Below are 18,912 nucleotides of genomic sequence, written 5' to 3'. Positions count from 1 at the left end.
AGTAGTCTTAATTAAGAATAGTGTTTATTTCTAATCGTTAAGGACTCTGAATCTAACAGTGTCAGTCTTGTCATAGGCTAACCCTCTGTAATAGAATAGGTATCCACTCTTAAATTCGATTCGTTTTGTTACTTCGCTGTATCCTTAAGCCGTTGCACCAGTACAAAATGAAATAATTTTTGCTATAAGAGTAGTAGACGGAAAAGACAAAACCGTGAGAAAAGTCATGGATGCAATTATATTTACTCAAAGTAATATGGATTAAAATCCAAAAATCCAATCATTGATTTCTTTCATTAAAGGTGAGTAATTTATAACTGAGTCACCATGCTCAAGTGTCAACTGCGAAATGTTTCTGAGGTTAGTATCATTAAGTATAACAATGTTTCTGTTTTCTTGGATCATTCAATCTTCATTTATTTAACAGTAATTTATTTTGTACAATTTGTCGTTTCAAAATTCACACAATACACAACTATTAAATGCATAAGATCAATACTTTTTCAGTCTATTCCAGTTTACCAGTGATAATTGTCTATCTGTTCCGCTAGAGCTCGGTACCGTTGCCTCATGATACGTGCAGCTTCCTTGGGTTGCCTTTCTCTTGTAAACAATCCTTTCTTATTCCCAACTACACGTCGAATCTCTGCAAAAAATAAGTATAAAATAAAATAAATACAATAAGAGAAGCATAAAACAACAAGTACGGATATTAGATAATCGCTAGAAATTGATATAAATGCATATGACTGAAATAACATATGCATTACAATTTTCAGGTAAAATTCTAATACACACATAAAACTTTGGTTCAACAATAATCATTTTGAAAGACCACCATAATGATTTATGTTCAAAATTGCGTTCTCTTCTGGATAAATGCTCTGTTTAGTTCTTGAGATCCGGCCTCAATTCCTGGTGTCATTATATGTACTGGTACTTGAGGTACCATGTTCTCACACAGCAGTGGTGCTTGAAAGATATGTTAAATTACCAACAAACAAAAATTATGAAGAAACTATTGCAATGTTAGGTTCTCCGAGTCAAACTTGCGCAATAGTATGTTCATAAGTAACACACTTTAGCTTTTGTATGAATTCTTGTTTAATATATATTGAAATTAATGCTTACACATGTTAGACAAGAACAACCTAATACACATGGTGGACCAAAAGTGTGTAATCGTCCTAATAAGTGGTAAACGGTGCAAAATATAACTGAAGTAACAATATAAACAATATAGGGGGTAAATACTGAGATCACATCGCAATGGTGTCCACCATCTTGTGTTTTATACAATTGCCTTAAAGGAAACCATAGCATGTGATATGTCATTTTAATGGTAAAGTTTCGTAGAAAGTGAATATGACTGTTAATTTTGCTTTAGCGCTAACCATTATGAAGTTATTAGAAGATGCCCTTGATACATGCCGAGCGTATTGAGATTGTACTTGGAACGAAGCACCAGAGTTAATGCAGACGATTTTAACAGCTGCCATCTTGAAAGGTCTCTCATAAGCCATGGTATTTTGTATAAAGAGCTGAAGAAATTAGGAAAAAGCGAAATTGGTCCAAGACTGGTGGATCATGCACAGCGACGGTAACAACTGTGACAGTGTTAGCATCATTCAGTAAAAGTATAAAAAGAAGCACGCGTGGTGCAGTTCATGAACGTGATGTTAGTCACATCTCAATCATATACGGTACATTATGTCAATGAATAAGTGGCATCCATATAAGCTGCAACTTTGATAACATTTTACATAAGATGATCCAGATTGTTGTCTGCAATTTGCTCAGAGGAGCTACGACAAACCCCCCATATTATCCTCTAACGTATTGTTTACTGATACGGCAAAGTTTTACGTGTCTTGCGGGGTTAATAAACAGCATGTGCGGTACTAGTCAGATAGTAATCCGCATTGGTTTGACGTATTCCAACTTGTTCCAAGCAACATGATAGTGTTGTTTGGCGTTTGGGAGATAGCGTTGTATGCCCATTCTTACGGAATCCTAACAGCAATGGGTTAATAGCGCATGTTAGAAGATGACACCTTGCTATCAGTGCTGTCGGAGAATGAGTCTTACCTAAGTTTTTCCACCATGATGGCACCCCATCCAATTATGGTACCTGTACTCGTAAGTACCTTGATTAGCAGTTTCTTAAACATGGATATGATAGGCGGAGTGCTATGGAATAGCTTCCTCGTTCCCTCTGATCTGGCGCCACTGGACCACTATCTGTCGTACCCGGTTATTTACTCGAGCACATGCTAGACAAAGCCCTCACTAATGTTCTGATTAAGACAGAAGAGTGAGCAATGCAACAAAGTATCGTACCGCATATTCACTCGAGCACATGCTAGACAAAGCCCTTATTAGCGTTCTTCTTATGACAGAAGGGTAAGCAATGCAACGAAGTATCGTACCGCATATTCACTCGAGCACATGCTAGACAAAGCCCTCACTAACGTTCTGATTAAGACACAAGGATAATCAATGCACTCAGACCTCCCTCCACATTCTGTCCTGCTCTACCTTTGACTTGGCTTGGCTTCCTGAGTCCGGTGAAGGTGTGGTTGGCCGTAATGTAAGAAACGCATTCTCGGAGATGACTATACACAATATTATTGCACCGCTTCGACAACAGGAAGTCTGTAGCTGACCTCCCTCAAACATGAAAACAACGTTCTTCTAATACACAATAGAATAAGAGCAAGAATATGAGAAGCTAAAAATAGTAGGCACTTGAAAACTGTTATCATTCACAAGAATGGCTTAACTACTATGTTTTTGTGTCAACCCTTTTGTAGAATAGATTTCTTTAAAAAAAAAGTCATTGACTTTTCAAATCACTTAGTTACTTTTAGGATATATTTTATTTTTAAAATTCAGAAAATATGAATTTGAATTTCTTTAGCATTTTGTAAAATTTCTCTAACCTATCATAATAAACAAAACATCAGTCATAAAACCCACAAAATGAGTTTAAAATTGGCTTAGTTTAAAAGTGAGTTAAGTATTACCAATTAATTCTAATTGTAATTACCTTGTTTGGTATTAAAATCAGCGAAATTCCAAATATGTTCTCCTATTAGAACGCCTTGTTCTCGCAAAGTGTCAAATGCACGGAAATTTTCTTCCATAAGCGCTACTTGGAAATCTTCCGTCCACAAAGTTGGCGGGTCCTATTAAATTAGTAAAGTAAATATATTGCTAAAATCTATAACTTACTATTTCACAAATTAGTTATACTCTATAAATATCGAATCTATCGTATAAGAATATAAAATACAGATGAAAACTATTCGAATTATTGTTTGAGTTGTTTTAGCAAAATTGGGACAATTACAGTATATTTTAGGATGCAGTGCAACTACATCATTCTTTTTATTTTTTTTATATTTATTACTTTAGTAAATGATGTAATGGAAATCAGTATTGTTTATTTACTATAAGTACTAGGGTATTTTTCACAATTTATCTTTCTGAAGTTCAGGATATTATAATTCCAAATGTGTTAGTAGTAAATACTGCAGCATTTAATTAAAAATACTATATATGGGGTCTTAAAACACTCAAGAAAATTTATATCTAATCGATTTTCTATTAAATATCAATTATTGGATATATATTTGGGGCGATGCTTACTGAAATAATATGTATATGGATAATCACCAGCTGACGTATACCACAAGAATAAATAGTTACACCACCCTACTTCTTTAACTTTTTATTTCATAACACATCATATTTTACACTACATTTCATTTATTTTTTATGATTATGTTGCAATAAATGTATTGTATGAATTAATATTTCTTCCACTACATAATATCAAAAATACAGTAAATTATAGTACTTTTCAAATATAACGAATGGCATATTAACCACCGTATAGCATAACTTTCTTCTGGAGAACACATATTGAATATATTCTTAAACACATGAAGCCAACCTACCGAGTGAAATCCTGCTACAGCATCTGCTCCATATTCAGTTACTATCACAGGTTTCTGGAATTTATCATGCCAACGCGTAAGATCATCCACTAACTGCAATTGAATAACATCAAGGGCAGCAGCGTCAGAGTACCAGGCGTAATATCTATTCAAGCAGTGAATATCCAAGAATGGTGCCTGAAACAAGAAAAGTTAGTTGGTATATTATCACAGAAATATACCAAATTAATTATTATCTTTGGTGTTGAAAGTTTGATCCAACTTGTTTCGTGATATATATTTATTTATCTATTATTCTTTTCTATCTTAATTGTATAAGCTTCCTTCACTTTTGTCTATTACTTCCATTATTTCTAAATGAAGACCATTAACCCAATATGATAAACATTCGTTTCTATCATTTTAAGAAGCAGATAAGCATTAAAAAGTGATTTCTGTAGTAGTTACTGCATTATTATAGCATAGCTTATAACAAATGTACAGGAATCAACTATTGCTGCATGCTATAGCATAAAGGAAGCTTGTAACTGGACACTGGGGCTAGTGATGAGCGCAAGAGTCTTGGTCTTGCAGTTTTTGCAAGAGTCTTGCATGCAAGACCAAGACCAAGACCAAGACCAAGACTAGGAATCCCGATGCAAGACCAAGACCAAGACCAAGGGGTGCAAGACCAAGACCAAGACCAAGACCATACCTGCAAGACCAAGACCAAGACCAAGACTCTTGCGCAAGAGTCTTGCACAAGTACCAACACTACTTGAATTTTTTTATAGAATGTAAAAAGGAAGGGGAAAAATCATTACATCTTTCACGTAAACTTCTTGGCTCCAGTAAAAATACCGCCGGAGTGAATGTGTTCTCAGTAGTGTATGCAATCCATGTGAGTCGATCTGCTCCTGTAACATATAGCTACAGTATGTCGTTTTTTGAATCGGTTGTTCACGAGACGTCCGACAGCATAATTCTATGAATTGTTACAAGCTATAATAACTTGAGAGTCTGATTTACTTTGGTCATCATTTGATCATTCACGACGGCCCATGATTGGATTTTGGAAAATCATATGAAGAATAGTTGTGTCCATAAGAAGTGGATAAGCAAAAATAAACTAGAGCATGTTATAGACACGGTAGCTCAGTGGCAGAGCGTTCACCTCTGGTACATGGGGCCCTGGTTCGATCGCAGCTTGCGCTATGTGAGCTTTTTTGGTGAACAAACACCCTGTGCGTGGGTTTTCCCGTTTCCTCGTACTTTCTTCATTCCACCATTTCTCATCATCACTGTTTTCCTTAGCTTCAGTGTTATAATCGTAGGACGTCAAAGTAGATATTTAATTTCATTTCGAAATCATATGAATGGTGTTCTTCTTCCAAAACTAACGGGAAATGTAGCATTGAACATCGGCAATTCCGTACACCATAGGTGCCGACTACATGGCCTTGGCTCTGAGGTTCAAGCATCCGTTGGAAATTTTTAATGTGTATTTATAAAATTAATATTGAAATAACATTTTCATGACATTGACAAAAACTTAGCGCATGTGACCGCAAGTTTGATTTCATAGGTGGATGCTTATACGTTGAATAATTGTTTATCTATATAACTTATAACCCCCTTAGGTATATGGCATATCTAGGATTCAACGATATAACATTATACAACAATAAATAATCTATATTCAAAACTGAGAGTGATTTCGTACTTATTTCAAATAACTTGAAGTTTGATGCCGTTGTTATGTATTTCTAATGTAGGTCAAAAGTATTTATATAAATTGAGTATATATATATAAAAAAAGACAGACAGTTGAGTCGTTTTCAGTTTTCACTCAAATTATTCTAAAATATTGGGGCCGCGGTGGCTCAGTGGTAGAGCGTTCAGCTCTGGTGTTTGGTGTCCCGCGTTCGATCCCAGCCCCCGCCAAGTGAACTTTGTGGTGGACTACACCATGTGCGTGGGTTTCCTCGTGGTTCTCCCGTTTCCTCCCACTTTCTTCTTTCCACCATTTTCATTCATTTTTCATCATCACTGTCTCCTTTAGCCTAGCCGGCATAATCGTAGGACGTAAAACTCACAAATTTAATTTCATTTCATATTCTAAAATATTAAGAGGTTTAATTATTATTTTAATTTGTTCTCTCTTTTTTGGTCAGTATTGCAAAACATATCATCATCGTCATAATAATAGCTTTTCTGCTATTATTGGCAGGTCACTTGCTGGTGAGAAGCTTCGATGACTGTGGTCCTCAGCTAGTCTCTTCGTCTTAACGTAGCAATTTTCTGTCTTAATATCTTTCTTCAATTACGATCTCCTTCGCCCCCTCCCTCTAGCACGTCCCTCATAATACAGTTCCTCCTCAACCAATGTCCTCCTCTTCATTACATCTAAAATTCTTCTTTTCTCCCCTACTTCTACTATTTCTAAAACCTTCGCATTCGTTTTCCGTTCAACCCAGCTGATTCTCTCCTTTTTTCTCCATGCCCACATTTCGAAAGTCTAACTGTTTCATCCTTTTTGCGTATGTTCTTATTTCTTCCCCATACAGTACATACTAGAATCAGTAAAACAAAATTTCAATATTTAATTGGGAGATTGTTCAATACAAAGATGAGCTAATCGTGGTAGGGAAGAAAAAAATCTGACGCCTTTAGAGTGTAAAAATAATTTTGCAATTTATGGTATTTCAGTAATCTGTGCCGTCTTGGTTTTCTTTCATGCGTCTCACTGTCAGGGATAGCCTCCCCAGTTTGGGAACCAGTGGAGTATTGGATCTGTTAAAACATATAAAAATATTACGAAATGTTGTGATTTATCTTATAAGTAGTGAAGCGTGATCACCCATTGAAAAAAAAAGTAAAGGTCATCGCCTATGTTGTACAGTATCATCACACTTACACGAAGGTAAAATAGGTCCTATATTACATTTAGAAACATACATTGTATTTCCCTCACTATTGACGCAATGTAGGATTTATTATCCCTTATATCCAGAGTAAAATTTACTTATGAAAATCATAGATTTCTTAAAAGCAAAACTCGCAAGACTCTTGCAAGCAAGACCAAGACTGGGTGTGCAAGAACAAGACCAAGACCAAGACTAGGTGTGCAAGACCAAGACCAAGACCAAGACCGAGGGTGCCACTGCAAGACCAAGACCAAGACCGCATGTGCAAGACCAAGACCAAGACCAAGACCACCCGGGTCTTGGTCTTGGTCTTGCATTTGCTCATCACTAACTGGGGCACGAAATGTAGCAAACTAAAATGCAATATTGAGTGATGTAAAGAAATATGATAGCTGTCTAATAAAAGCAATTAGAATAAAGATTAGCTAAGGAAAATCAACCCAATGGACCTCAGTTTCCTGAGAAATGAAGTAAAAGTTAGCTCAAGAATATTCTTCATTGTTAAAGAAGTTGGTAAACAGATTAGCAGAATCAGAAAACTACCTTAACGTATTGTATATTTGTACTTTGGCCACATAAGTCATAGTGACGTGGTGAAGAAAAAAATCCTCTCAGGGCCTAGTCTAAAATATTTAGCCTATAACAAAAATTCACAAACGAATGTCTTTCCATTTCTTAAAGCGAAAGTCTCATTATTGTTATTTAGTTTATAGACCATAGCTAACCCTTTTTTTGCTTTAAAAACTTCAATGGCTCGTTACTGCATGAACAAAACACATCATTGAATCTTACTGTTCCAACACATCTCCTAAAGATTCTGGTTTACATATATCTTCTAACTTTTTCAAAAATATCTATTTCAGGGAATTTCGAACGAACATTATGCATATCGTGTGCGCATTTCATACGAGAGCGACATATTCTGCCAGCATGTGTTTCAATGGAAGTGCCTACCAGAGATCTTACGAGTACGTACTTTATTATAAGGTTCTACCTGACTTAAAGTTCTATATATACACCATCTCTTGTTGTTCGACGTTCATTTTCAGAAATTTACTTTTACCCTAAGAATTAACACCCAGCTTACAATACAATCCAATGAGTATTAGGATACATTTGGTACAAAAACAATATTGAATACAGCTTCTGTTTTCGAGTCTTTGATTTTATCTACAGTAACATTGATAGATATGTTCTGGTACCTAATCCAGTCATTTCAAACATATAGGTTTGAATCTCAGAAAATGTTGTAGCTAGAACTATCATGTGCTGCAATCTTAATACCTACATACCAAAATATTTTGTTAGTTCTATTATATATTATTGCTATTCAACAAAAGACTTACTGCTCTGTCGTTGTTATAATCTTGGTTGGATACCATTGTAACAGCTCTTGATGTGTCCAGTTCCTTTGTATGATTTGCAACAGCACTAAAACAAAAAGGAACAACTTCATTAAAAAATATTTTAAGAAGAATAAATCAGTTAGATGTAAAGTATGAACGCTAAATAATTGTCTTTACATTTCGAAACTTAGAGAAATCCAGTTTGATAATCTTTAATAGTTAATTTGCATGGCAAATAACAAACGTATTTTTAAAAAAATGAAAAGAGCACAAACATGAAGAAAGCGGAACTAAACCTTAAAATCTTAAAATTTAAAATAAACAAGAATTTTAAGAATGATTCCCAAATAAATGGATCAAAGGATTGCAATTTTGGCCAAGAATTTTAGGAATGATCCAAACAATGCATCAAAACATTGCCATCTTACCCAATAATTAGTTTTTGGATCAGGGGCCACAAAATTCGTGAATATCTCCTAAATTAAGTTTTCGTATTTTCTAGGGAATAAGCACATCATACTGAGTTAAGTGATAGTTTGGGTTTGGCTACACTATATATAGTTCTCCTGATATAAGACCTAGAAGAAACTTTTTGACTGAAAATTTTGATCCTAAAAGAATGATCTAAAAATCTACAAAGTGTATCATTCGTGATTCATAATTCTACAAAATTACCCGTTGTATTTCAATGGAGGTTGTTTCTGGGGAAGGACATTAAATCTTATACGTAACTGGAATTGGAGTAAAAACTTGAAATTCGGAATGCTGTAAGTTTTTGTTAGCGCTATCTAAGTAAATTACCAAGAATAAAAATTTTCAACTTTAGTGGTCTGGAAAAATGATGATCTTCCGTAGAGTCTGGCCACACTGAAATTCCCAAATTATATTCTTTTTTAAAAACAACTAAAATCTGGTAGTGAACAAAAAACAACTCATAAAATCAGAACCCTTTATCAACGTCGTACAATAAGTCGATAGTTTTTTTCTTTGTAATGAGACAACGAAAAGCAAAGGTTGAGATACGAAATACGAGGCCTAGGTCAAGTGAGTGTGGGATCTGTGGACAAACCCTAGTTAGCCAAAGTCTAATATATAAAACACAACGTAATCTTGTTTGTGACCGAATCATAAGCAGACCGAAAAGCCGTTTTGAAATGGATTTTTGGATTAGGGTTTAGGAATTAGATTATTGGGTTTTCGCATCTATGGCCATTAAACCGTCATATATAAGGAATGACGTTCCTCGGCGAACATGCTATCTGAGGAAAGGGAAGGAAGAAAGGATTGGGGAATGAAGAAAGCGGTCTGAGACCTATACGTTGGGTACCATCCCGGCATTATCTTGGTGTGAATTAGGAAAATCCAGGAAAAATCTCACTTAGGATGGCTGTCCTGTAAAAACTTTCACCCTTTTTCGATAGTGTCTCCACTGGAAATGAATTTTTGGATATAGTTATCAATTACCTCGAACTGGGCTTTTATCAGGCTTCTTTGATTAAAATGTATATTTTAAGGGGGAACGGGGTCATAATTTATAGAAAAAATTATGTATTTCACGAGCCCGTTAAGTTAGAAAGATGAAACTCAGGATATAAGATTCTCATTAAAAAATAAGAAGACGTGTACCAGCATATTTTAGAATTTCCGTTTTAAAGAAGGAGAAAAGGAGTGTTTTCTATATAAATAACATTGAAATATAAAAATAATTGACGGTAAACTCTTTCTAGATCTCTGCAGCGAATTTGATTACGTTTCCTACATGAATGGACCACAACCTACCTTAGGCTTTTATTACTTTATTGGCATGGAAATAAGATGTAGTGAGGGATGAGAGGGGGAAGGATATGATACGTAAAAGTAAACAAAAAGAGAGCGATACTAGTGTGCAATTCACAGTATCCGGAGTGATTGAGATGAAAACTGACACTTTCGAAGCTGTCTAAGTCAACATTCATCCCCATCGGCATTATGAGGTAGATGGGTTTGACAAACCGCAAAAAATCGAGATTGACTGATATTAGTGTGCAAGCAATAGTTTTCGGTATTGCTAATATAGATAGTGATACTTACATTGCCGTTTAAGCCCTATTTATATCTCATTGGCATGGAGATAAGAAGGGACGATAGTATTTTAAAAAGACTGATATTAGTGTACAATGAATACTTTTCGGGGTTTTTGAGAAGAATAGTCCAGCCATTTAAGTCCACATTCATCCTTCACTCTTACGGGGCTAGGTGAAAAGAAATTGACTAACTAACTAACTAACTAACTAACTCTATGGTCTATGGAACCCGGAGGTTCAATGCCGCGTTCACAAAAGCTCTCCACTGACTTCTATCCTTACCTAACTGCAACCAGTTTCTACTTTGTATTCCAACCTCTGCGAGATCCATTTTAATATTGTCCTCCCATCTGCGTCTAGGTCTTCCTAATGGTCGTTTTGCGATTGGTCTTCCAGTCAAGACTTTGAAAGCGTTTCTACTTTCTTCCATTCTAGCTACATGACCCGCCCACCTAAGCCTCCTAGACTTGACGACCATAACAATGTTGGGTAGACCATATAAATTATGTAGTTCCTCGTTATGAAGTTTCCGCCATTCCCCATTCCCGTTCCTCTTGGGTCCGAATATTCGTCTCAGGATCTTGTTCTCAAATACTTTCAGTCTATGTTCTTTCCTCAGAGTAAGCGACCATGTTTCGCAACCATACAGAACAACAGGCATGATTATCGTTTTATATATTTTAAGCTTCAAATTATTCGACAGAATTCGCGACGACAATAGATTCTGAACCGAATAGTAACACGAATTCCCTGTTTTTAGTCGACATTTAATTTCTTCGTGAATATGATTTTCGTCTGTTAATATCGATCGTAAATATTTGAAAGTATCCACTTTATCAAAAGTATTATTTAATATTTTAACGCATCCACAATTTGCCGTATTACGGTCCCGACGCACTTCCATGTATTTAGTTTTCTCTGCATTTACTTCTAAACCCATGTCCCTGCAAGCGTTTAATAAGATATCTGCATTTCTTTCTATTGTTCTCCTATCATCCTCTATTAAATTTACATCATCAGCATATGCCATAACCTGGTGAACACCGTTCAACTGTAGGCCCTGGTTGCTATCTTTGATTTTCCTTATAGCGTATTCTAGAACGAAGTTAAATAATAATGGCGACAACAACGCATCTCCTTGTTTCAGGCCATTCTCGACGTGAAAGCTCGTGGACAAAAATTTTCCTACCCGGACTTTACTTTGGGATTCATTTAAACATATCTTAATTAATCTAATTAGCTTTCTCGGTATTCCAAATTCTGTAAGAACGTTGTATAATGTTTCTCTCCTAACCGAGTCGTACGCCTTTCTAAAATCAATAAATAGTTGATATACCGGGGTATTGTATTTCCACTTTTTTTCGAGTATTTGGCGAATGGTAAATATTTGGTCGATAGTTTATCGATTTCGTCTAAATCCGCACTGATAATTTCCAATAATTTCATCTGCGTAAGGGGTCAGTCTTGCTAACAGAATATTTGAAAGGATTTTATAGGATGTTGACAGAAGAGAAATGCCTCGATTATTATTACAGTCAGTTTTGTCGCCTTTCTTGTGAATTGGAACAATGATTGATTCTTTCCACTCTTGTGGCAATTCTTCTTTGTTCCAGATAAGGAGAATGAGTTTGTATATCTTGTTCCACAACTTTTCGCCTCCAGCTAAAATTAACTCAGCCGGAATTTCATCTACACCCGGAGATTTATGTTTCTTTAATTTCTTTATAGCGGTTTCTACTTCTATTCGGTTGGGTTCTGGAATATACGGTTCTGCGGTTGTATCACCTTTTCTCCACGCACACTAGTTTTTGGTTGCGTGTTAAGCAAATCGTCAAAGAAATATTTCCATCTGTTTAAGATGCTATCCGTGTCAATGAGAACTGTACCGTCAGATTTCTTTAGTATATAAGCACGAGGTTGATAGCCTTTCTTAAATTCGTTGATTCCCTTGTACATGTCCCGGATGTTTTTATTTTTACTATTATCTTCAAGTTCCTTAATTTTAGCTTTCAGAAAATCGAGTTTCTTTGTTCTAAAAGTTTTGGAAGTTTCCCGCCTGATATCTGCGAACTTTTGTGTAGTTATTTCATTAGGATTTTGTAGCCAGCGTAATTTTGCCTGTTTTCTCTTCTCTGCTAGTTTTATGCATTTCTGGTCGAACCATGGTTTGTTCCTACGTATTTCCGCGTGTCCCAATGTTTCTTTTGCTGAAATTTTAATACTATCTCTAATTTCAATCCAGGTATCCTCAACACTAGCGCACTCCGAATCTTCCAAAGCCGAGAATCTATTCGAAACTTCAATCTGGTATTCCTCTCTTACCTGGCTCTCTTCTAATTTCTTTAAATTGAATCTCCCCGTTTTCGTACAATGAATATTACCTTTATTCAACGATAACCTCTCTCGTATTATCGCTGCTACCAGGTAGTGGTCAGTGTCACAATCAGCCCCTCTAAACGACCGGACATCAATTATGCTGGATTACCTTCTTCTATCTACTAAAATGTGATCAATTTGATTGTGTGTTTTTCCGTCTGGTGATGTCCAAGTGTATTTATGAACGTCGCGAGGTGGGAATTTTGTACTCTTCACGATTAGGTTTTTGGATGTTGCAAAGTTCACGAGTCTAACACCGTTGTCATTACTTTCCTTATCCAGACTTTCGTTCCCTATAATCGGTTTGAAAATATCCTCTCGTCATACCTTCGCATTGAAATCCCCTAATAGAATTTTCATATAGTATCGCGGAAGTTGGTCAAATATCCGTTCCACTTCTTCGTAAATACTGTCTTTTATATCGTCATCCTTATCTTCAGTTGGGGCATGTACATTTAAAACAATAATATCACCACCGTCCCTTAAGAGTAATAAAAGAAAGTCTATCAGTAACAAATTCAACCCGTTTAATTGCTGGTAATATACGTTTATGAACGAAAAACCCTGTTCCTAACTGGTGATTGTTATTTCCTTCCCCGTAAAAGAACGTAAAATTTCCGGAATTCACAGATCCATTTCCTTCCCACCTAACTTCCTGAATTCCTACTATGTCCATCCTGTATTTTTCTAACTCACTCGTTACGGATTTTAACGCGCCTGCCCTATAAAGACTCCTAATATTCCATGTTCCAAATCTCATGTCCATTTTCTTTTGCTGAGGTCGTGCCAAGTTATCAGTCCTTGTCCGAGGCTTTTGTGAATATTTCTGAGCAAGTGCTTTTTTTTACAGGATGAGATTGTTAGCCCTACCCAAACCCCCAAGCTGGAAAACCACTCCTAGTCGGCTGTCCGCGACTGCCTATTCAGTATATTCGCAGCTATCCTCTATATCAAGACGCCTTCTCCTCGATCCGCATCCTGTCCGCGCCATGCCGTGGTGACAGGAACCCACGTTACACGGAAAAAAGAAATTGACATGTAAACAAAATCGAAAAAATGAGTTTTGAGTTTTACGTCCCACGATTATGCCGGGTAGGCTAAAGAAGACGCTGATGATGAGAAATGAATGAAATGGTGAAATGAAGCATGTGAGAGGAAACGGGAGAATCCCGAGGAAACAAACGCACACAGTGTTTCTCCGCCATAAACAAAATCGAGTGCATATTCCATAGTTTTCGGGGTTGCTGAGATGAAAAATGATATACCCAAAGACATTTAATCCCAACTCATTCTTTATCAGCATTTATGGTGAGAAGAAGTGAGGGGTGGGGTGACATTACGGTCTTGGACCACTACACATTCATTGCAATCGTATCCTAAGGAGGTACGAGAGTTCAAATACTTCCACAAACCTATTATCTTTGTGCGAAGGACAGGCCTTTCAGCTAGTTTTTTCTAATATATATAGCTACATGAACTGACATACTGACATAAACTCACGAACACTTCCTGTAGGACTGCGTAAAATAATGAAATTTTCTATATTTGTATCCTCTTGGAACTAACGCACAGAAAATGCCAAAAGAGAATATTTTTAGTTGGTAGAGTATCTAAGAGGGAGAAAAGCCTGTGTTATTAAAATGAGTGGCTTTTTGGAGATTAAATCGTATATTCTAGATAATTGAAGTTGGAATAAAAATTTGAAATGTGATATGCTTATAGTTTCTTGATAGCTTTTTTGAAAATCCCATAACATTTTTAATATTGGTGGCAGAGAGAAGGTGAAGTGTTTCTTCATAGTCACAGGGATTCCTACAACTTTTGATTTGATTTTTTATGGATAGCAAAACAAAATCTGCTTTAAGAATAAAACGCGAGTAAACAAGTAGAGATTAGGTAGCAAAGGCTAAAATATGAGGTGAAATATTAAATTCTTATTTCAATCGACGCACTAAGTAGTTGTCTAATAAGGATAGTAAATGAACACTGTGAAAAAAGATCTAAACGATTTTAACTAATTATAAGCAACATACCCAAAATAAGGTCCAGCTGCATCTTGGTTCGAGCCCGGTTCATTACTTATAGACCACATGACAACACTTGGTCTATTTTTATCCCTACGGACAAGTTCCTCCATTACTTCCAGGTGATGATCCAGGAGTTCTTGATGGAAATTACTAAGAGGAAACAGAAAAATATTAAGTATTGATATGATAAAATATCGAATATTCAAAGAAATAAAGTAATGAGTAAAAGCTATCCTAAGCAACGAAGGCATATGCATGTGTGTATGTACTTACTTTATAGCAACAGCAGGTGCCTCATCTATAATGACTATTCCCTCTTCATCAGCAACATCCATAATTTCCTCAGCATAGGGATAGTGGGAAGTACGATATGAATTAGCGCCAATCCATTTGATTAAGTTATGATCCTTTATAACAGTTGGATAATCCAAACCTTTGCCTCTTATCTACAAGTAATTCAATAACAATTACACAATATAACTCATGAATACGGTAGTTTCATTCTTATCAGTTCTACATTCTAAACAGACTATTGTTAATTAAGTACTAATAATAACTACCCTAAATGATTATCTTATCTATATTAAAATTATAGGCTGTTAATGTAGCCTTCCATCCTTAATGTTTATCCCAGCTATACTAAACCATAGGCTCTTGCAAAAGCAATCCTAAATGGTACTCTAGCTGTACAAAATTATAACCTGTTGAAGAAAATCATCCCAAATGGTTACCCTAGATATACTATCGTGTTGAGAAATTCTTCTTAAATGGATATCCCAGGTATACCAAATCATAGTTTCTTGCCAAAACCATCTTAAATGGTTGTCCCATCTATACCAAATCATGGCTGTTTCAAAAATACCAAAATGTAATGCAAATATTATCTTTGAACTGGACTCTAAGTTTTATTATTTTTTGCATTTATTTTCGTATTTTTGCAACGTTTTTATATTTTTGGAACACTCCATGATTTAGTGTTACTGGGACAACTATATTTATATTGTTAGTACTATAGTAACAATACAGTTTTAAAATGGGTATTCATTTTCTTAGGTAATGGTTTAATTGAAGTAATACCAAGTTAAGAATTAGGAGACAAATTTTTGCAGGATTCTCAAAATATACATTGCAATTCAAAAGTAACCGAACTCTCAATTTAAAGCGTAATAGTGGAAAATTGCGTAAATATTGAAGAGTATTGTTGTTTGCGATTCTTGTGAGAGACCTTGGAAAGTATATGCCACCACAAGACAGTGCCGTCAAATGACTGCGAATGAGTAGAATTGCTAAGAAGTCATTGGTAAAGAAAAAACAGCTCACAATGCGTCCTACGCAGAAAGATATTTTGAAGTCAGCAGAAAGGCTAAAGATTTGCCTTTCTAGAAAGATATTTTGTAACAAAATCGTATTCACATTGCTGAAGCATTGATTCCCTGATATTCCTGTAACCGGAAAAGCAAACATTAATGACCTAATGAAAGGATTTCGCGAGACAACGCTTGCCGCTTAGAACCGGAAAAGCAAATATTATATGACCTAGTGAAACGATTTCGCGAGACAACGCTTGCCCCTTAGAGGAATTTCTAAGCAGCGAATTGTATGGCAGTTTTCTTCAACCATAAATTACGATGCGTGCGTTAAGATTGTTATGAAGGAATTCTGATTCTAATAGGACGAGGCAAAAAGTCATACATCAAATATGAGCACGGAGACGCTCCAGAACTCCCTCCAGGAACGACTGATGTGGAAAGCTTTGTGGCCACCTCACTCACCTGAATTGAGTCCCACCAGATTTTTATCTATAGGGTTACGCGTATCTTAATTCCACAGTGTACCACAACAACCCCAGGAAGTTCAAAGATTTCCATACATCATAATCAAATGCTTAAGGTAACTGCCCGCCTAACACACTGGAAAAAGTACTAATCAACATGTATCGCCGGATCACTTTGTGTATTGAAGTTAATGGAGGGCTTTATTTAACATTCTTTGAAAGTAATGTAAGGCTTTTGTAATTAAAATGTAGGTGAAATATAATGTATTTCGTGTAAAATGTATCGTAGTATTTATTTATTGAATGTAATATATGTAGTTCATTATTATATTTTTTAAATCAATTTGAATAATTTCAATTAAGTGTCTGTGGACTATTGAATAGCACAACATAAAGCTAATTCCATGTTTCTATAAAGAGGACGTTCAAGCCTATTATGTATTAAAATTTTAATTCTAGAGAACAGAGTAAAATATTGATATTGTTTATGATACTATTTTGGTATGTTTAGAACCTAAAATCGGAAAACGATTTGGAGGAAAATATTAATTCCATGTACGTTTTTGACTTGTTTATTACTCCTTGACCTCAGTTAAATATTACTAGTAATTTTGTAAAGGAAAATCTTTTTCTGATAAAGTACTGGAATAGTTGGCATGGTATAATGCTTATTCACCGCGTTGCATTTTCCGTACCTAGTCCGAACCTACTTTGTATACTCATCAATGCATATTGAATTTTAGCTTTTTGTAACTTCATGCATTAACTTTATCACAAGCCAGTGATTAATAAATTATTCTCAATCTTTTTCCATATATTTTTATATAAATAAGATATTCATTAGTCTTTAGTAAATTTAGGAGATATTCTCGCTTTACTACTCCAACCAGAGACACATTGATGTGGGTCTATTGCAAATAACTTAATCCTATTCTAAATATATTATTTAACTAGTAGAATACCTGTTCTTCCCAAGGGATGAATGTTTTATTCGGACATAAATGGCTGGATTTGGATTTAAACGGTATAGGAAGTGCGACTGTTCGTCTCACGTCAGTGACCCGGAAAACTATGGATTTGACACTAATATAGGTTATTTTTAATCATTTTTTAAACATCTTTTCCCTTCCTCCTCCCCTAAACATTGTCAAAGTGAAGTGATAAAAAACATCTCAGACCCGAACCTCACATTCGTGTCAAATTTGATCGAGATTCAAGAGATACAAGATCACAAACATAGTCACTTTCATTTATGTATATATAAACGCGTTTGAACTTGGTCCAAATTACTGTTCTGTAACTGTTCTAATTTCTTGTGCAAATTGCACATGCTTTTCAATATCAATAAAACAAAGGCGTACGTGATATTCAAATATAAATGCTATATAGTGTGTATATCTAAATTGGAAACAAAAAATGAAATGGAATACTTACAAGAAAATGATATCTCACGCAAAGATTAATATTTCGTATGAAATCCGTTATTTTTTATTAAATCTTATATCGTTTGTGGCATACTACATACGAATTTAGCACATTTTGACTTCAATTCAGCATCATGATACCACAAATTGTTTATGTCCTCGATTGCAGTCTGGGGAAGCAGTTCTTGAATAACTTGCAGGTATTGGTCATGCCTCATTTTTTCCTCTTTTATATACAATTTCCAAGGCCCGAAAACAGACATCATACGCCAGACCATGATTTAAGTAGGATGCTTCACAGTTTGTTGGAGGCATTTCAACTAGAATTCCTCCCCAGGTCGACATAGCACATATTGTGAACATTCATCAGACACGAAGACACATGATTCATCACTGAAACATCTATTCTCCAACCATCAGCAGTCCAATGTTATAGGCCTCATGCCCATTCGAGGCGCTTCTTTGTCATGATTGGAGTAGTTTTTGCAATCTTTCTTGGGCTGAGTACTTTTGTTTCCTCAGCACAAAGAATCCTTCGAACATTTTCAGGCGAAATGTCTACACCATACTCAGCCATTTTTATGCTTAAGTCTCTAGAAATTGCGTTTCTGTTTCCCGGAGCCAATCCTTTCAGTTTTCTGATACCTCTTAGCGATAGCTTTGGTTTTCGCCCACACTCCCAACCCTATTTTGGTGATATATTTGCTTCTTCCTAATCGCAACGGAGATTTTACTCACAGATTTTTGCCCTACCCCAACTCTACTAGCAATTTGTTGTATATATCTTCCTTCCGCCAGAAGTGTTTTGAAAACTCCCACTTTACGCGCAGAAAGGTCACTAGCATTTCACATTATGCTGCAATTACAAGACTTCACAGAATAAAATATTAATACACAAAACACGTCACGATCACTTTAAATTGGCCCATTCGAACTGTTGGACGCTTTGAATGTAGTAACAGCTTATGACTGCAACCACAATACTCCGGATTATAACTCGTTAATAAAAACCACAATAGTTCTCTACAACTGAA

General features: G+C 35.6%; 1 protein-coding gene across 1 annotated transcript in view; it reads right to left on the bottom strand.

The window, feature by feature from the left end:
* Nucleotides 1-392: 392 nt before the first annotated feature.
* LOC145694000 (beta-glucuronidase-like) overlaps nt 393-18,912 on the bottom strand; it is a 44,277-nt gene continuing 25,757 nt past the window's right edge. Inside the window, exons 8-13 of the mRNA XM_081770145.1 lie at nt 14,954-15,126; nt 14,687-14,830; nt 8,215-8,299; nt 3,963-4,139; nt 3,050-3,188; nt 393-646 (exon numbers count right to left, since the gene is read on the bottom strand). Of these exons, the coding sequence (XP_081626271.1) occupies nt 519-646; nt 3,050-3,188; nt 3,963-4,139; nt 8,215-8,299; nt 14,687-14,830; nt 14,954-15,126 (846 nt within the window). The 3' untranslated portion in view covers nt 393-518. The remainder of the gene's footprint in view (nt 647-3,049; nt 3,189-3,962; nt 4,140-8,214; nt 8,300-14,686; nt 14,831-14,953; nt 15,127-18,912) is intronic.

Source organism: Thermobia domestica, chromosome 9 (assembly GCF_964235325.1).
Source record: "Thermobia domestica chromosome 9, izTheDome1.hap1.1, whole genome shotgun sequence".
Classification (NCBI taxonomy): domain Eukaryota; kingdom Metazoa; phylum Arthropoda; class Insecta; order Zygentoma; family Lepismatidae; genus Thermobia; species Thermobia domestica.
Note: the sequence above shows the minus strand (reverse complement) of the source record. Positions and strands in the feature narration are given on the sequence as shown.